General features: G+C 39.7%; 1 protein-coding gene across 1 annotated transcript; it reads right to left on the bottom strand.

The window, feature by feature from the left end:
* Nucleotides 1-635: 635 nt before the first annotated feature.
* Nucleotides 636-16,421, bottom strand: LOC134078707 (uncharacterized). Its single transcript, XM_062534821.1, has 10 exons — nt 16,170-16,421; nt 15,005-15,110; nt 8,122-8,412; nt 7,603-7,872; nt 5,420-5,668; nt 4,300-4,404; nt 3,549-3,623; nt 3,224-3,298; nt 3,007-3,046; nt 636-2,640 (listed from the first exon to the last, which is right to left on the bottom strand). The coding sequence occupies exons 2-9, from the start codon at nt 15,072-15,074 to the stop codon at nt 3,042-3,044; spliced, it is 1,140 nt and encodes a 379-aa protein (XP_062390805.1). The 5' UTR covers nt 15,075-15,110; nt 16,170-16,421; the 3' UTR covers nt 636-2,640; nt 3,007-3,041.
* Nucleotides 16,422-21,323: the final 4,902 nt, after the last annotated feature.

A 21,323-nucleotide genomic window follows, 5' to 3' on the forward strand; every position in this document is an offset into this window, starting at 1 on the left:
GTGCAAAAGCAGACCAATAGAATGAAAATATGATTATGTTAGACCATTATTTGCGAAGCTATGATCATGTGTTTTGTCATATCCCCACAGGACGTTTACTGTAGCTTAGTAGGGATTCCAATATGGAATGATTGAACTACACAAAATGTGTTTAGTAATTGTGAAAAACTATACAGACAACACAGTGCTCACTGATAATTTCTGTCCATTATTATTGTGCACTGTCCAGCAACATGTTTACACTCTGGACTAGCTCATGGTCGTCACATCATTTAATGCAAGTATGTTCAATTTTGAGTCGTGTTTGACATTTCTCCTTTCTTTGTATTTACCTTTTGCCATCTTTCCACTTGTGCATCACCATGCAAAATGTTTTACTACATGAGAATGTGTTTAAAGTTTTGCAATACACAATGCAATTTTGTACATGTGTAAACGGTTTAAGGGTTTGCCAAAAAGGTGATCAATGCAAGAAACGTTTTATACAGAATGGTTTAGAGAATAGTTAAGGATTTTAGAAATGGTGAACAGTTGTGTGAGGGTGTGATGGGAAGAGGCACATCCCAAGTGTTAGCCTATGCAATTACTTTATGAGGATGACAAGGTCACAGGAAAAGTCAAGTCATGAATTCCCCTTGGTTCAAAATAAGTTTATTTATACAGTAGGCCTACTGTACATTTCAAACACTTAAGTCAGCTTTAAGTGCATTGGTCATTTCCTACCCAAGGCACGAAAGGCTTACCGGAGTAATTCAATGTTCCCAACTTCCCATAAAACAAATGATAGTAAATAAAACCATAACAAGTCAATAATAACAATAATAATAGTACAAAAATCTGAGATGAGCGGTGCATTCAGATTCAATGACAATGAAATGGTTGACTAGTCAGCAGTAAAGTCAGCAACTTTGATCAGACAGAAGTATCTGGACGCAATCCCTTATAAAGTATAACATAATATATAAAAAACACTACTTGAGACTTTCTTTGGTCAACAGCTCCCCCATGTGGCTTTACAAACCTATAAATTGTGCTCAACAAGTTGCTTTCACAACATTATGGCTGTTTGCTGGTGTCCCTCTCATTCTGGTGCCTGAACTATTTAACACATACAGTACAGTACTCTTCTTCACAGTGAGTGAGACGTCAGTGCCAGGAAGGAGTTACTGTTAATTGCACCATTATTGCACATTTATATTTTATACTGCTGACCTACATTCATCACTTCACAGATAACAATCACTACCTTAGGTAATTTCTCACATTTCTTAATACATCACATTTAAGAGCAGCACTACTTCAACCAGCGTGGCAGTGAAAGTGAATTGATTGGCAACACACATTAAGCAGCGATAGAAAGCAAGTAAAGAAAATAGAGATGAGTAAACATTCAAACTTATACATCCAGACTTTTCCCTTCAGGACAATAGGGAAATAATAGTTATTTTTTATACATCTTCCATCTAGAATGTATAAAGTTAAGTGGTTGATGGCATACATCAATGGTATATACTGTATATACGCATATAGTGTGAACTAACGAACCCCTCCTCCCATGTTCCTTGATGCTCCAACAATACTGGCTAATATTGTTCATTCAATTCGTTATTCTCAGTCATTGTATTCTCCCTTTGTCTTCTCGAACACATACAATTGTTGTGACAGGTCATCACCACCACCAACAAATTTAAGCTTAGCAATACTGGGAATGTAATGCGTTTTGTAAATCTTTTCTAGTAAGACTTCACCTCCCTTTCATGTGTCCATGAAAAAAAAAAAAAAAAAAAAAAACAGATTCAATTTAATAAATAACCAATAGAAAAAGTACACTTCAGTAGTTCAAAATATTAGTGTTAATAAATAAAAGGCACTTCAGTGAGCATGTGCAGTCAGTCCAAGCCTTTCCACTTCTCAGCAGTGCAGCTGGTGTATCACTCCATAGGAGAGTAGGAAATGATACCACTGAGAGGGAAGTTTGGTCTGTTCAAGTTTCCTAAAGTAGAAATGCCTCTGGGGGCATGAGCTTAAAGATGCCTCCCAGCATGTAAGACTGCAGCTGTCTGGCTGCTCTAGGTGTTGGCTGCAGCGACTCAAACTAGGCAGCACCGATTTTTTTTTTTTTTTTTTTTACTGCGTACCAACAGTGCTCAGTGACTTTGGGGATTTTTCACATAGATCTTCGGTTGTCAGAGTTCATTATGTGGAGACATTCACCATTTATATAGAAGATATTAGTTCATCCTGAATCTCCTGATGTCCAAAGATGATCTCTGAAGAGATCATCTTTGCACCCAATGCCTTGCCACTGTACAGCGCATTGAGTTGTCCATTGTATGAAATATGCTATAAATAAAACCGTCTTGCCTAACACTGTTGTCATCAGTGTGTTAAAATAATGGATGAGGGTGCAGAGTCTCGAAGAGGGCTAAACACACAAGTCTGTGCTGTAGATGAGGAGGGTTGAGAATGAGGTTTCCTACTCTGGCAATTCATGGTCTGCTGGTGAGGAAGTCCATAATCCATAAAACGAATGAAAATGCTAATTTTCTGCAATACTGAAATACTATTTTGACATCTGATTTTGGCACTCCAGGTAAAACAGGACTGTAGTTTGTGCAACTGATGCATCATCCTCGGTTTCTGTAAATATAATGTCAATGTTTCAGTAAGTAAATTACATAGTTGTGTCATAAAGAACAATAGATTATAAATATATATATATATTCATATCAATATAGTCATCATCATAAATAGTGAGATATTAGTAATGATGAACCTCAAGATACACAGTCTGATATGAAACTAACTTTTGGCTGCTGTTATCTGTACCTATTCCCATCTACCCCCCCCCCCCCCCCCGCCCCCCCCACACACACACACACACACACACACTATTAGCTCTACCTACCTACTGTATGTGTAGGTTTTGTGGTATTAATATAGTCCAGCTAACTTTTCCCTTTTAGGACATCAGCCCAAATCTAATTCAGATGAAATGTTACTTACCATTCTGCTGTAAGGGAAATGGATCCACAGCATCTTCATACTGTACATTAAACAGAAGAATGAGAGGTGAGTGACATAACCAGACATACTGTATAAGAGCAAACCACATTGTTCACGAACAGTTCGGTCATAGCCAGTTCTGTCAAAACAAAACATACTGTGTTTGAAACTATATTGAATGTGGACATGACAAGTATGGATTTAAAAACAAACGGACCGTTCTCATGATTTCCCATCCCTCCATTCAGTGGATTTTCATCATCTGATTGTTGTGCATTCTGCTGAGACTGACCTGACAAGGTACAGAATCACACATCTTAGACACACATCACACATGTGAGGATTTTTGGTTTCTATGTTACTAATGAGAGTATGCACAGTACTGTAGATACTGTAAGAGAGAGCTGTGCAATGGCAGCACCGTTATTTCAACACAACCATGTGTGATATCTACACCACAAGCTGAATGTGAACGTCATGTTTTGTGTTAAAGCCAAGGAAGTCAATAAATTCATTCAGTGTGAATCATTCCTTTTAAATACCGTTCATTTGTAACAGTGGAATCCCATTTGGTTGTTGTGGTTGTCCATCCTGCTGCAGACCACGTGTTACTGCACCTACAAGTGAGATAGATGTCAATCATTCAAAATACACATCCAGAAACATCAATAACAAGCACAGTAACTTCATTATTGATGGTTGAGGTTTGTACAGAACAGTCAATAACTAAACTGTAGTGGTATGTACATCGTTTGTCAGTAGCGGCTTTCAGACATACGTGAAAGTATGTTCTGCTCATATCAAAACTTTGGGTCGCAGGCCAAAATCAGAACAACATATCATGACATTTGGAACTACAAACTTATGCAACTCTTCGACTAGTCCCGTCCAACTATTTCCAGTGGACATTATGTAAATGAACTCATATGTGAGAGGACGTGTTGATGACATTTTCTTTTACACGCACTGGCAAGGGAGAGCACTGTGCACTACCTGCCTCTACCTGTGCTACCGTCATATCCCACCCCCCGCAAGCCCCCGCCCCTAACAACCACACAGAGATTCTATTCATGTGCATGGGTGTTGTTCACACATAATGTCTGCATGTAAGCATCATATCGAAATCACCCGAAGAGCCAAACATCCTTTTAACAAAGATTCGCATATAGTGCGGAGGACATGCCTGAAAGCAGTTGGTGAAATTATGTAGAAAAACGATGGTTATTGACACAAGCAAGTTCACTCTGTGAACTTTTCAAGTGTGTGAAAGGACACTATGCCATGCCCACCAACCTTTGCTTTTCTTGTACCATAAAACGCCAACGCCAACGCCAACACCAACTCCAAGCAAGAAGATTCCCAGCATAATTCCCAGGATCATTTTCCGTTTTGCATCCTCTGCAAAGTAAAATGATTTGCTTTCAATATAAAGACGATGATTTAACACAAACCCTGCTGCTGAATGTGTAACATGGAGCATGTACAGAGAGAGACAGAGACCACTGTAGTACAAACCAAAATGTTGTTGGACCTATTGAAATAATTTTATATTACAATTTTATACTACTTTTGACATTTAATAAATATGTCTTGGACTGGATTACTACATCTGAGAGTCTGACCCTGGAACAACACAACCAGAAATGTAGTGACAAACCTGATTAAGTCAGCCTAAAAATGTCCTAATGTCTGTATTTTTAATCATGCCATACGGTTTCTCAATTGACAGGTTTAGAGTTTTGATATACAGTCCCCTCCAAAGTATTGGAACCCATGCTAAAGTTGACAATATAAAATCATCTTTTGGAAATTAATCTTTAACATATACATTATTCATTCACAAAGACAATTGATGTCCTTAAAGGTTGAATATTTCCTCTTTTTTTTTTCATTTAAGGCATTAAGATCAATTACCAAAAGATGATTTTATATGGTCAACTTTAGCATGTGTTCCAATACGTTTGGAGGGGACTGTAGATGTCACTATGCACTTGGAACCCCAAATAATAATAAAGAAATATCATGCAGCAATTACACACAACCAAACCAAAGAGAGTGCTACAAATAGAAACAGCACAACTAAATACATATACACTCAGCAAATACAGACAAATACAAATACAAACAAATAGGACAAATATGCTACAAAGGCCCAAACCAAATGTACCACCAAAGCTATATAATATGTGTTTTAAAAAGGTGAAGAAAAAGTGGAGTGCAATAGAATGATGGAGGGGGGGGGGGGGGGGGGTTGCAACACAGCTTGATTAAATTCGAAAGATAACCTGCTACGGACCAGGTTAGTTCTGTGGCATAAATTGTCATAGTTACCAAATTGGGTTTCACGTAAACCACACTAATGGAACAGAAATTAGCGAGAATACCACTCTGGGCATGCAGTCTATTCACTAACCTGTGACTGAGTAGCCTGGGAACAATTCTCTCTCTGAGATGCTGTTGTTCATCCAGCTCCCAGAATCACTGGAGCAGGTGTAGGTCACATCCAGGTCTTCACTCCTCTCCACAACCCAAACTGGACCAGACTCCTCTCTCCCTTTGTTATCAGTCCAGGTGACATCAATGTTTTCATTATTTGCCCCTGTACAGTTTAGAGTGCAGGATGTAGAGTTGCACTTTTGGGCAATTCTGAGGGCCAACTCATCTGCAAAAGAGACACCACTCATTAGGTCTTGTCTGGTATATAGTGTTCTGCTCTGAGTTAAGTGATGAGTTTGAAAACTTGGACAATCTATCAAGAGCAATGCTCATTCTTGGAAACATTGATTTTCTCCCATCTTTGACGGATTTACATTTACATATTGTAGCATACAGATTCAGAAGGTGGGCAGAAAAGGGGTTAGTTATTATAAATCAGTTGCACAAGCACACAGATTGGGATAGTTTAGAGATCCAACTGATGTTGAATGGTACTTTTACAGATTTCTAAACAAATGATATCAACAAAGCATCAAGTATCACACAAGTAAGACAACACTTTACATATCAAAAGTGAATGGAAAATTATTGATGATGATACAGTACATGGGAGGATATATGTTTGGCAAGTCATAGGGGGATTGGAAGTCAAATGTGGAAAGAATTTGAAGGTGAAAATGAGATTTTTTATGATCCCTTCTCAAGGTATCAATGTTTAAAAACAATGCCCCCAACATCTGCTGGAGAAACTGTGGTATGGTGGCACCTAGGCTAGCACTAATAGTAGTTCCTTTACAGGCCGTTATTCTTTTTGGCTGGTTTTTAACTTTGAGAAGTCTGGGGAGAGGGGTTTTTTTTGTACTCCAGTTCACTCTTGACCCTGACCGTACACAGCTGTAGGCAACAGACCCAAGCCTGGACCGAAGCTGCGGCCAGCAAACAGCCCCTGTGACTGGATGACTCCCACAAACTAGGGGAGCGTTAGCTGATGCAAAACCTGCACCTGGGTTTTTTTTAACTGGTCAAGATCTAATCAGAGGAGGCGTGGGTTGGGACAGAGCCTCCGGCAAACACAAGGAAACAACAAACAATGAAATATAATACACACACATGCAAACAGGAATGATGTTGACCATACCCACATATTCTGGGATTGCTCTGTGATACAGACATACTGGAAAGACATAAAGGAGGAATTTGACATTCCTCTGAACCCTTTATTTTTCATACTGGAGAAAACACCTGAAAACTTGCTCTCTAAGGACCAAAGCTACATGTTACATATCTTGTTAATGATTGCAAGAAAAAATATCATTATTAATTGGATGAAGCCTAGCCCCCCTACTGTACAATAGCACAATACAAAAAATGAAGCAGGTCCATACTATGGAAAATACAACTGCTATTTCAAAGTTGAAACTACCTTTGTTTGTAAGAAGATGGACTCCTCTTATTCTGGGCCTTGATTTAGTATAAAAGTCTAACCACACCATGTAAAATGCAATGGTTTATCTATCCTGCTTCTATGTAATCAGTATATGTGTTGAATGAAGCTCCATCACAAGGTGACCCCTGTTCTAACCTCTCTTTGAGAGAGAGTGTGTGTGTGTGTGTGTGTGTGTGTGTGTGTGTATGTGTGTGTGTATGAAAGTTTGTTTGTATTGTATTGCTAAAATTGCCTGCAATGTTCAATATGGGCAATAAAGTAAAACAAATGAAATAAAAAGAAAACTTGGGACAATTTTCCCCTTAATTTAGTCTCTTTTCACAAAGAATACCCTCAAGCTAAATGCATCATACAGTAGCAAAACATGAAAGAGCATTTAACCTAGTGAGCTTATTGGTCAAATGTCTGGTGCAGGAGCAAGAAAAAAAATACAAAAAGGAGGTCCTGTGTTCTCGATTAGTGCATATTTCTACAACCCTTGTCATGCAACTTCCTCCTAAGAAGTAATAATGCAAGTAATCTAGACAAACTACTCCAGCACATGTTCACAAACAACTCACAGATGGGATGAGTGGGGAATTTTGAGAGGCAGTGCCATCTGATTTACTCATGTCAGTGTAGTTACTGCTCCAAAACTTCAGGACTTTTCAGCTCATACAACTTATCAACAAAACTAGCAATGCAAAACAAGCAAAACATGTCTCTTCACTTACCTCTTACAGTAAGTAGATATGCTTTATCTGTTCTGGCGTCGTCAATTTTGAATATGTATAAGCCACTGTGATTTTTCAGAAGATCTGGGATGATTAAACGAAAAGTTTCACAGTCCAGCAGGGTCGAATAGAGAGTCTGTGACACCCCTCCATCACACCGAGCAATGATCATGTTGTTGAGTTCCCACTCAGCAACCTTCACGTGTACATTTGGTACTTCTGGTTCCAGAGTGATGGGTTGTCCTTTCTCCCCATACAAAGGCACAGCATCTGTAGAATTTGAGTACAGTTAACTTACATGGAAAATATATATAAAAAAAAAAAAACCCTGAATACCCACTGATAATCATTACAAAAAAAGCATTAATTGTGTTAATTCGGTCCAAGGTAAAATGCCATGCAGTACTGATAAGGCTGAGAAATGTTGGCAAAGATTTGCATGTGTAGCAGTAGCTTTAAAAAATAATAATAAAAAAAAACATTCCTTTAGTTTAGTATCAACTGTTTTCAGCTACTCACCGATTACAGCAACGTTAACACTACGAGTTGGGTCCTTGTCGTTCACCTCAGATGAATACTTTCCTGTGAAATATGCCAGCAGGTTTGAGATGGTCAGGGCCCAGGTGTTCATATCCAGTGTAGTTGTGGAGTTAAAGTTGCCATAATAACTTGGTCTCTCGTCTCCTTTTTCCCAATCTGCAGCTATATGCCCGTTGTGTGTCCAGCGGATGGATTTCACCTTTGTTCCCTCAGGTAGCTGCTCCGATGCCAACGCGATGGACGCCCCTTTTGCTCCAAACACTTTCCTTTCTGAAACAAGAGTTGAAGTCAGTGGAAGATAAAACAAACACAATAGATTGACTGGCCACTCGTTTGCATTTTAAATAATTTAAAACAAGGTTCTGGAAGTGATAAATAGTGGTTACAGACATGACAAAAAATCTGAAATTGAGGTTACTATACCCCATTGCGATTGTATTGTTATTGAACTTCCTAGTTCAAACACAGAAAAGGGTTTACACTCACCAAAATTCAAATGAGAATGCATTCTGCAATATGCAATTCTAAAAGACATTACATTAAGCAATTGCCAATTCATTATGCAATTTAATATTGCAATTTGCAATACTTTCTTTAAAAATGTATTTTAATATGTGAAGTGACAATGCAATCATCAAATCAATTTGATTTATTTTGTTTTTTTTAAATTGTTTTTTGAAAATGTTTTTTAAAAAGTATTGAAAACATTTTGGATATTTTTTGGCAAAATGTTTTGCCTGGTTTGCAGAAATAGCGCCCCCCTTGTTGCATAGCACCTTGTCACGCTCTATGTTCAATGGCAATGGCAAACGCGATTCCAAAACACATTGCAATTTCTTTTAGGTCTATGATTGCAATCTGTCTGTCTCCCGTCACCCATGGCGGGAACTACGTCACGTCCGTGTTTATCTCGCATTGGCCAGTCTTCTCTTTAAAGGGACACTTCACCGATTAGCATTAAGCTTTGTATCTTTAGAAAAGCAGTCATGTTTTTGAATGGTGGTGCATCATTCCCTCAGTTTGCCTTGAGATGGAAGAAATACGGATTTCAATGTTGGACTTCCTGCTTTCAATGATGTAAAAATCATCATTTTACATCATTGAAAGCAGGAAGTCCTATTAATGGGTTTCATTGAAATCCATATTTCTCCCATCTCAAGGCAAACTGAGGGAATGATGCACGACCATTCAAAAACATGACTGGTTTTCTAAAGATACAAAGCTTAATGCTAATCGGTGAAGTGTCCCTTTAAGGCGGGTTTTGGGCAGAAATCTCGACGACAAAGCTGTATTTCGCTGCTAAACTTGCTATAGAAGATCGTTGAAGACCTGGGGGGTATTCCATTAACCCAAGGGAGCAGCGAACGTTCTGAGAGTGTAGACAGTATGGCGGCCGCCATGCTAACAAGTAGACCGTGGCTAGCTGGCCATTCCATTGAATCCTATGGGGCGTAAGCGCCACTTTGACATCAAATAACGTTACAGCTGAAGCGTTTTAAGCCTTTATATTAACATTTTCTATTGTCGGAGTGCATACTACATTGTGAAATTGGCGTCATAATCTCGTAACTGTTTTATCGGCAGAATACGTATTTTACACACACAAGGGAGAATACGTATTTTAACCCATGCTTAAGTTGACTAAAAAGAGGAATAGAAAATCATCTTCATGCCTTAATTAAAAAAAATGAGTAAAAATCAAGGATTTTCTTCAAAAAATGAAGAATGTATCTTAAATAAATATATTTTCTTCCTTAAATACAGGGGGCATAAGCAGGCCTGTTTTGACCCCTATGTCAATTCCCATAGGCTATAGGTGCAGGAGGATTTTTTTTTTTATATATGCCTATGTTTTTATTTTTAAAGGCCAGTTATTTCATGGATCCAGAATACTATGCATCCTGATAAAGTTCCCTTGGCCTTAGGAATTAAAATAGCCCCACATCATCACATACTCTTCTTCACCATAGCTATATATTGCATGGTGTTTTTTCCAGTTAGCCTATTAGTCTGTTTGATGCTCATTGAGCTCAATGCAAATCAATGCGCGTCCTGCGTTCTACAGAGGGTGTATTAAACGTTATTTGCACACCTATGACCTAGATCCAATTTGTTGGCCGTATCACACTGGAATAGCCTATTAATTTGGCAAACTCGTTGTGAAGTTTAAATGAACGGTCACGTTGCATCCAAGCTGTAGTAGACGTTCAGAACATAACATTGTCGCACATGACGGTGGTTCAGTGGCGGAACAACTGCACACAGGGCCCTGGGGCAGAGATGGTTGATGGACCCCCCCCCTCCCCCCCCCACCCCCCGCCCCCCGCTCCGCCCCCCCAAAACGCATAATAAGATTTTAATGATAACAAAAATGTGACACAAGCAACTAAAGTAATGCAAATTGCTTATGTATTATTTTATATTTGGTCAATTGTGATATTGATATTGATAAATGGTGCAGTCACTTTAAGAAGAGTCTGAACATAATGCCGTTTTGCAGGTTATGCTCAAGGCTGAAGGCTCTACCAGCTGTAGCTCGTTTGTTTGCACCATATTGATATGATATAACAATATTTGTATTATTACAAGCAGCCTTCATTTGTTGCTTTGGAAATGGAGGGTCCCAAGCTTATATTTCTGTTTGCAAGTAAACGTGCATTACCTGGTAGCCACTATCTGAGTGGAATGCATTCACAAGAATAGTCTAATTTGTGACTCCATTCTTCAGATGGTAAATATTAGGCTAGCTAATAAATAAATTGGCTAAGTTACTCACAGTGAGTGCAGCCAATGTAAAATAGTCTTCTTACCAACCTGAGCTTACAAATGGTGAATCACTGGAAACCTGATCTGCCACCTCCTTTAGCCTCCCCTCGTCTTTGCTGCCATCATCATTAGCCACGTACCTTTCTTAAAACGATTCTTATGGCAGAAGATGTCAACAATGACAAGCTAGGTGGAACCTGCCTAATAGGCTAGCTGTTTTCAAATGTTCTGCACATTTTGCGATAATTCCTTGCCGAATTTCGGACGGTAACGGACATCACGTGAAGCGGCCACTTGCTGTTCACATCTTTTCGAATTTCCGTCGTTAGCTGGGCAGATAATGACACCTAAATATAGGCTATGCGGTCTGACAGCGGAAGAGTGAAGCTGGAACCTGCCTCTCTGTCTCTACTGCATGCTCATAATTTCGTTCCAAATTATGCTTTAGTCTGTAGAAGTCACGAGCATGGAGAGAGCCCTCAAAGTATAATGATCTTTCTCGTTTGATCGATTATTGGAATTGTCATTCATAAAAACTATAGATTCTGCGTTAATTGTGTGAGAATGATCCGGGGCTGATGCTTGGCATAAGAACAAGTTAAACCAGGTATTACCAACTTCCCGTAGCCTAGTCCAAGCCTATTATGATACGTTGTTCACTACAATGGAATTTTGATGATGACGTTCAACAAGTCTTCAGATATCATACCCATCATGCACTGCAGTTGTTAAAACATTACACAAACATGATTAAAAAAAACAATGCAAGCCATAACAACATAGCTTATCTTAAAAGAACATGACTAACTATTACATTACAAGACAGCTTTAGGGATTTCACTGGTATTTTTTGAGTCATGACTCCCACCATGATAAAATAGTAGATCTAAAATGCTAGATATATAAATAGGCTAGCCACCTGTAATTCACAATAATGAGTGATGTGCGCTGCAACACATTCGGTGAGACAAGTAATTACGCGTCGGGGAGATTGAGTTCGCGTTTTCGATGAAGTGCAAAGGGCCCCTTGAGCCCTCGGGAAGGGCCCGGGCCCAGGGGCAGCTGCCCCGCCTGCCCCGCCTATAGCTCCGCCCCTGCGGTGGTTGATTTTAGCTAGTTGGATGGCATATAGGGCAATTAAAATAGCGATGTTTCAAAGTTAAGGTTCATAGTAAAGAGATAGAACTGACTGGCTTTTGGCCATAGCAATCATCCATTTAGAACTAGTAACGGCAGTTTGTACGGCAAGTTTAGAAATTAGTTGATATGTGGTGGAAAGAAGTAGCCAGTTCTACTAACAAGACAACATATTTTTAGCGATTTAAACCAAAGATTGTCTGGTTACACCGTCTCTGTTTAAACGTTTACATCATAACAGGAAATGGTAACAGTGGAATAAGTGGGATAATGGACTCCACGGCGTTCGGTCCAAGAAATAAATGCACTTTAGAAGGGGTCGTTTTACCTCTACGTTCATATTTGTGAACCGAACGCGGTGTCATCCCTGACAAAAATGACTCGCGCTGTAGCCAGGCGTCCAAACGTGAATTCCGCGCTGTGTTCAAGATTTTGAAGCAAGTGCTAGACTCCGATTGGCCCAGAGAAGTGTCAATTACAAGAATTAGCCAATAATGTTTCGCAATTCTAGCCTGCATTGCATACAGATTAAGGGCAGCCTTCACCCCCCCCCCCCCCCCCCCAAATAAAAACTCTCCGGTTCTGGGCGATTCACGTGAATGACCCAATTGACCAAGAAAACGGCGATTTTGCAGGTCTGATATTTCTTTTCAGAGGTGGGGGGGCAATATTCTGAGAAAAAAGTCGCAAATTTGCCACTTTATCAATTTGTAAAGTGGCAAATTCGTGACTTTTTTCTCGGAATATTGCCCCCCCCCACCTCTGAAAAAAAACATATATGTGGCCCTAAATTAATCTGTGTTGCAAAAAAAACATCAGTCGGAAAACGAGTCCCAAAAGATGGTTCCGTCAACCTGTGCTTTAGTCACCTGTAGCCTACAACTTCAAAAATAGAAGGAGAAACGTTTTTTCGATAGTGTTACCAAGCATTGATTTAGGCTACCTATTCGATAGTTTCAAAGAATTTATGAAAATTATGCAATTTACATTGTTTGAACTTATGTGTGTGGTCAAAGGAATATTGTGGCTCCGTAAAATTTGCGTCTCTCGTGGTGTCATGCGCAGCCTGACGGGACTACAAGTAAATCATGTTTTGCGTGTTCTCGGGTTCGGTTCCCATGCGATGAATAGACACATGTTAACACATTAGGATAATAATGCCATGCTTAGTTATACTCTTTAATGAAAGGCATATCAGTATTGATAAAGGTCATGCACATTTAGTAGCTTGTTCAGTGACAGTAACCTACAGGCTATCAGTGGGCTATATCTGATGCCAGATCTAGCCTAATTCTGTAGCCTTTATAGGCTATAATAATTAAAACCGCTTCATGTAGCCTATTGATAAGGCCTGGGCTAGTTCATGGATATCAAATCAACTGTAGGCCATTACACAAATTAAATATTAAATGACAAATTGAAAGCCATATTGCATTTCAGATAATTACAGTATATTTCACAAACACTTTGGCAGAACTATATGCTTATGGAAGACAATAGGTTTTCTCCCAATACTCCCAGGACAATACTAATTTATTTTATGACCACCGAAAAAATATTTTAGAGTGAACCCTTTTAATCTACAAACGTAGGTTATCTTTAATGTTGAATAGGCTAGCAGCCAAAGTTGTTTTGAGTTTAAGTAGCCTACTTATTCACTCGTTTTGTTCAGAGTGAAAACAACCAAAGTCCCAATTCAAACCATCATAATTACTGTTTAGCGATTTACAGTACGATTTCGTTAGCCTAGTCTCCTTTTTAGGCAACTATCTATTTTTTTCTCTCGTGTTCAATTTGATTACTTCCGATGAAAATCCTGTAGATGGCGCTTGTAAATCGAACTGAAATCTTCTAGTTTGCTAGCCTGACGAGTCAGACCCACATCAAGATGTAGGGTCTGGACACTCACCGTAGACAGGGCTCAATCGGAGGGGTGGGATAAACAGTTGTCTTTCAAATTCCCTCCCCGCAATAGGATACGCTAAACGAATCATCTTCTTGTTTTCAAGTAGCAGGATGCGTAACCTTCCCTCTCCACGCAATAGGATAACGCTAAACGAACGAATCATCTTCTTGTTTTCAAATAACAGGATGCGTTACCGTCGCAACTTCTGGTCGCATGTCAGTCACCATTATGTTAAGCCCACCCACTGACTCTATACACGCTGTGATTGGCCCGCTTTTATTTTCCATTTCTCAGCTCCTTTGCTCTACGGAGCGTTGCTAGACTGCCCCGCCAGCCAAATTACATTTGCTGTCGCTAGGGGCGTCTAGATTTCTAGGCTACTAGTTTGCCTTAATTATAAGACATGTATCCTCTTTTCGTCAATTTATGGTTTTGGTCTACTTTTCTACCTCGTGCACGAGCAGACATGAAGCTGATTTTAGCCTCGTTTGAATAAACGAGGGCAAGATGCAGCTAACTTGAGTTAATGTAACGGCTTCAGCCTGAAGTGAAAGTATACGCTAGTTCAAGCCAGGCTATTTCTTTTGAGCACCGCCTTGTTTAGCAAGTTTGATGGAATACCCCCCAGTACCACTCGGTGAGCTGCACATTTTTAAAAATGAACGTTTAGTGGTGTTTTAAGGACAGAATAGACCGTGCACAAAGCGAGCAATGTTAAGCCATACAGAGCTCCATTCTTAAGCTGACAAATTCCACAAACAGGCTCAGTCATCAAAATGTCGGTGTCAAACACTCGTTTTCATGCTAGGCAGTACAGAAAACGGGCTTAAAGTGTAAAATACTGAACTATTCCTTTAAGGCAATCAAGGCCAGTCTCCAGTCTGTTTACAGTTTTTCACTGTAAACAATGCTGGGTCAAGGAAAGGTTAGTTACTTGTACTTGTACTTGTATAGTTACAGGTAGGCTATAGTTTATGCCTTGTCTGAAATACACGTAGCACAAGCTGAATACTATGGAAGCTGAATACTATGGACTCATCAAATAAATCTTACCTTTAACTGGACGTGCAAGGGCGTGGCCCAAAAGGCAGAGAATACCAACTACAATACGTTTTGAAACCATTATCCCTCCTCAAGGCCCAAATTCACTGCAGTCAGTCTGTCGCAGAAAAGAGGCATAATTAACATAAATAGCTTTGAATATTTCAACCTTAGTTTCCACCAACAGAGAACCCATTTTGTTCTGGTTCACACTTCAGATGTTCAACTATTCAGTGCATTTCAACCAAAAACAACAGAACCTGAAAAAACGGTTACAAGACACAAGAGCTAGAGACACATATGGTTGTTTTGCCTGTGAACTAGAGTGGTAGTCATTCCACACAGTTCAGTTGCAACACCCTCTGCTGATGATGCACCCCTGGGTAGGACTGCATGGCCAACATTATTATGACAATTATTTTGATCAATATTGAGATCACAATTATTTATCAAGATTATTCATTAATTTGAATGAAAACAAATATGTTCAACCTAAACACAATGGACCTGCTATCTGGCTCACCACTTCACCCTCTCTGACTCTTTTAGACTCTTTTTTCACCCTCTTTTGAAGGACCTATATCTAGTCTGTACCCTCCCTCTATCTCTCTAACAGGATAACAGCCTGTTTCTTTCTCTACTAGTTTTTAATTATGCATTTATATCATTAAGCGTTATTGGTAGCATGTTAAAAGGGAATTCTGGCAATTTTCACAAGGTCATCAGGTTCTGTCGGTACAAGAACAAAAATGATGCTCCCTGGAGTTGCTGCAACTAACAGCAAGAGCAGCCAGGTAGCAGCTAGCTACAGTGCAGTATTTTAAAGATGACCACCGCTACAAGTATCATTTCAATAGTTCGGAAACACTGCATAAATCCTCCCCACCCGTGTCTAGCTCTTCAAAAGGATAGTTGATGTTTTTTGGGCTTTTATCCCCACCAAAGCTAAGACCACGAGAACAAGCACATTGTATTTTCTTAATGACCGACAGTTTCGATAATAAAGAAACAAATAATAATTTAGGCATAAAGGCCTAGCCGGGGAACACATGGTACCGTACCGCGGTTAAGTTAGCCTACACCAGACTGGGTCTGGAAAAGGTTAATTGACTTGCACTTCCAGCACGGATGTAACTGTCAGTGCAATTAAACTTAAATTGGTATATTAAACTCTTACCAAAATCCTTTCAAAAGTCCAGCAATCTTGTAAACGAAGGTTTTAGGAGGAGCTCCCCACAAAGAAGAGTGTCCTCGACCTCATCCAGAATATTTTTTCTCTTTCTTTTTAAAAAGGTGTAACGCGTTCTCTTCACGGATTGAATGAAACGAGTTTGCAAAACGTAAGCGATCAAATGTTTCTGGCCGTCTTGCTTTAAATTAGACTATTTCCCTAACATGCTCCAACCTCTCCGTCTAACTGTTAGAGTGAAATTACTTCCTGATATTGGTGTGTTATATATTACCCACATTTTAACCAGAATATTCTATGCCAACGTGGAACCATGGAACCCCTATCAAAACTTCTTCTTCTTCTTTGTTTATAGGCAGATTACTCTTTGGTGTACCGCCACCAACTGTACAGGAGTGTGCAGTGCAAAGGGATTTAGCATAGGCCTACTATCACGGTGATAGGCCTAAATTACCATGCTATTTGTAGGGTCATTATTGGATGATAAAAGCAAAACAACAATCAACATGACTAAAAGAACAGTAAAATATACTGAAGATAATGTTGCACATAAATGTAGTCTACTGAGGATTGGTACTGATTCAGTGTGAGGTGTGTGTCAGGTGGCAGTGCAAATGTCCAACAGTAGCCTACTACAAGGTTGTGAAGTAGCCTAAGTTAGACCACAGTCCAGTCAAGGGAATGGAGGGAGGGTCTGTGCATGTTGGCTAATGTAGCCAGTAAAGCCAGTAAACAGTGTTCACAGTAAACAGTATTGTACAGGAATGTCATGGAAGTGTATTAAGAGGGTGGAGGTGGAGATAGACTATGCAGAGAAGTCCAAAGTTCTCTCCTTTTCCATATAGAGTTGTATGGCCCTGGGTACAAATTAATTCCTCAGTCTGTCAGTTGTGCATGGCAGTGAGCGCAGTCTTCAACTGATCAGGCTCTTCTGCTGTATGATAGTGCTGCGGAGTGGATGGCAGTCGTTGTCCTGAATGTTTAGCTTGTTCAGGGTCCTTTTATCTGATATTGAAGTGATGCACCCCAGTCCAGCTCTCACAACAAAGCCAGCTTTCCTTACCAGCCTGTCTAGTCACCCAGCATCCTTCTTCTTAGTGCTTCCTCCCCAGCATGCCACAGCATAGAAGAGGATGCTGACAACAGCAGACTGGTAAAACATCCAGAGGAGCTTGCTGCAGATGTTGAAGAACCGCAGCCTCCTCAGGAAGTACAGCCTGCTCTGCCCTTTCTTGTAGAGTGCGTCAGTGTTGACTGACCAGTCCAGTTTATTGTCCAGATGTATCCCCAGATACTTGTATGTGTTCACCACCTCCACATTGACCCCCTCGATAATGACTGGCAGCAGAGCGGGTTTAGACCTCCTGAAATCCACCACCATCTCCTTGGTCTTGGCAGTATTGAGTTGTAGGTGATTGAGTTTGCACCGTTGCACAAAGTCCTCCACCAGGCTCCTGTATCCCTCCTCCTCATAATAATATTAGATCTCCTGGATTTTTAATGTTTGTGAACATCATTCATTGATAATGGTTCATGAAAGTCTTCATATAAAGCTCTGTAAATAACAGTGAGTTTTTTTCTTTGATTGACAGGGCTGACACCTAAAACGGGCTGTGGAATCTGCCTGCCTTCATGGAAGTATAGGATATCACAGAATATGTTCAAAAATAAAGAAAGGTATAAAATAAAATCTAATTGTTTTATTTCATTACATGGCTATTCTTGCCCATTCCTATAATATAAATGGTCTGTATCAGGCCTTAAGCTGTTAACAAAAGGTGTGACTACTGTAAGTTAGGCTATTTAATTTAAGTGAAGCATATTTTAAAATTGAACCAGTGGATTTTTTGAATGTCTTAAAGTGACAGGCGCTCAATTACATACACTACCTGTCCAAGACAGCCACTGAATCCAATTCTGTGAGGAACACTATTCTGTGCACTATTCTTACTATTATGTACACTCTTTTATTTCTTAAAAAATAAATTACTGTATGAAGAGCCTTTCATTTGGAATGTAGGCCTATTCAAATACATAAGGCCCTTAAGAAACTTGTCATTAATTGAACATTTTTACATTGTGTTTGTTAAAAATGTAGTCTGGCTATCACCATAATCTTTTCTTCAATCTTCAATCTTTTAAAATTGAACATTAGCCTGGGAAGTCTGCACCTTATTTCTACTGCACAAGAGGCATAGTTCAAATGACGTGGTATGCTTTTGGATAGTCCTTCAACCAATCAGACCAACAATCTGGGTGCATCTTTTGGATAAGCTACAGTAGTTTGTGATTGGACCCTAAAGATGAAGGCAGGAAGCAGGAGAGATAGATGTGCAGGTTTCCAGCCTGAGCTGCAGGGCGGAATCCAAATTGCTGGCATATCAGGCAAGGTTCACCCAGCATAAAAATGACTATCGGCCCATATCGGTTATTGTGTTTTGTACTATGTAGCGAAATCAGTATCGGCCTTACTGGCACTACTACTGCTTGTTGTCTATGGGGACTATTTTCAGATGCTGCGTACGATATCACTGCGCCTATGGTATGTTTGCAAGTTGCCTTGATTATTACGCCAGATGAGAGTGTAGTTCCATGTCAAATTAGCCTAGAAAAACGCCAGGTTTCATTTTCAGTTGGTCTTATTGCACTTTCTAACTTGAGAGGAGACACGTTTTCAATGGGAAAATTACCAGAAATCTTAGCCACTTTTAAACATGAAGCTAGCAGGCGAGAAGCTAATTGTCTAATCCGATTCAATGATCTATGCTAGGCTGAAGCTAAAAATTGTATCGCCAGACTCACAGAATGGCTGGATGAACGGGAACAAGGTAAATATCGATTGTTTTGCTCGAGGGGAGGTGGAAAATTAGCGTATTTCCAAAAATGGCGGAATATCCCTTTAAGGATAGGATGGTGAATATCCTTGAGTGGCAAAGTCAAAGCCCTGAAAATCCTATAGAAAATCTGTGGATCACAATTCCCTACAGAATTTGACTGAATTTGAACAATTCTGCACGGAAGATTGGGCAAATATTCCCCAATATGTGTGCAAAGAGACATATCCAAACAGATTGATGGCTTTAATGAAAGCAAAAGGAAGCTCTACAGAGTATTAAGTCAGGGGTATGATGACTTTTCCAACCCTGTTATTATTATATGTTTTTTTTTTTTAATTATTATTAATTTTCAGAACTGTTGACTTTTTTCTAGTGATGGGAAAACCGACTCAGTGACGCGAACCGGTTCAACCGAGCGGTTTTTGAATGGCCTACCGGGTTAATTGATTCGGTTTCGGTTCGCGGGGGGGGGGGGGGCGCGGTCGCACATTTACTCCCTCCGCCATAGTCGCTCCAAAACATGCAACATGCAGCCTCAAAGCGCAAGCAAATGTCTTGCTCTCCTCCTGCCATTTAGCCTTTTAAAATGTTAACAGCCAACACTCACATCTTCTTGACATGGAACGTAACCACCAAGCTTGTCTAATGTTATAGCATACTTGCTTGCACTAACACTATATGGATTTCACCAAGAACAGACTAACTCCTGCGAGGTCTAACCTGTTGTGAATCGGTAGGTCGTAGCCCACCGTATCGTTAATATTCATTCGGCTAGATTATTTTAACAGTTGCCATGCATGAAATAGGCCTACTGCAAAAAAAAGTAGTGATTTTATAGAGACAAACATTGGCTACAAAAAGCACAATTATATCACAGCCTTTTATTTGCAGAGTATTGATGATACATTACATTGGCGATTGACTTTCAACGTTGGTTAGCTCTCACCGACCGCAACCGTTTTTCAACTCGTTCAGTCAACAATTCTTTCGGTCTGCTTCTTGCTATCTGCTATCAGTACCCCATTTCCTGATTGATTCTACCGCCACTCCAGTGGAGGTGCTGATGAGCTAGATTACTACACACACAGTAGCAGAAGAAAACCACCTAGCAGACAGGTACCACCGATTGCACTGACGCACACAGTTCGTGCGAAGCGCGCCGCCACGAATGTGGTAAAAAAAAAAAAAATTAAAAAAAACAGCAGTGAGTCGGTTCATTGACGTGTGGCACTCGATTCTCCCGATTCACTGACACGAATCGGGTTAATTAACCGACTCATCGGTCAGTTCGCCATCACTACTTTTTTCCGTCATTTTGATGTTGTACTAGCCTGACGAGCCAGACCCACATCAAGATGTAGGGTCTGGACACTCACCGTAGACAGGGCTCAATCGGAGGGGTGGGATAAACAGTTGTCTTTCAAATTCCCTCCCCGCAATAGGATAACGCTAAACGAATCATCTTCTTGTTTTCAAGTAGCAGGATGCGTAACCTTCCCTCTCCACGCAATAGGATAACGCTAAACGAATCATCTTCTTGTTTTCAAATAACAGGATGCGTTACCCAGGGTTCGTACACCTTTTTCATGGCCAAATTCAAGCACTTTTAAGGACTTTCAAGACCAGTTTTCCAGTACCGAAATCGAGTGTGAACAAATCCAAAGTCCTGTTGTTTTAGGTCATTGTAGGACAAAGAACCAGAAAATTTGATACAATCTAAGCCCAATATATAACCAGCAGCTATCATTAGGTTAACTGAATGGGGCATAGAAAATGGAACCATTTCATTAGTGTTTGCTGCTGCTCTATTTGGTCTATGTCATATCAAATTTCCTTGTTCTTTTTCTTACTGACAGCACTCGATAATGTTGAACAGCATGGATTGATTCACACCATATTTCATATATCATAGGAGAAAAAAAGAGGAAAATATACCCAGCACCCCCGGGAGACATTTTTGAAAAATACCCCCTTAAATGATGACATTTGATGACTTTTATGAGAACTATTGATAAACTGTGATACATATATTTCAAACATTATAACATACCACAATATAGTCTATATATAAGTCTATAACTAATTTATAGCAAAGTAGCCTAGGCCTACTCAAGACTAAACCAGATATGGCTGAAATATGTAGGCTATCATGATCATTTTGCCAACAATGATGTAGAACCATGGATTTTCTCAGTTCATAACATGTTTTGTTTCAACTTAAATCAACATAAAGTTATCATTTTGACTACATGTTTTAATACAGGCCTACTTGATCACATATAGCCTGCCCCCTTACAGTCCTCTA

The sequence above is a fragment of the Sardina pilchardus genome, chromosome 4 (genome assembly GCF_963854185.1).
Source record: "Sardina pilchardus chromosome 4, fSarPil1.1, whole genome shotgun sequence".
Classification (NCBI taxonomy): domain Eukaryota; kingdom Metazoa; phylum Chordata; class Actinopteri; order Clupeiformes; family Clupeidae; genus Sardina; species Sardina pilchardus.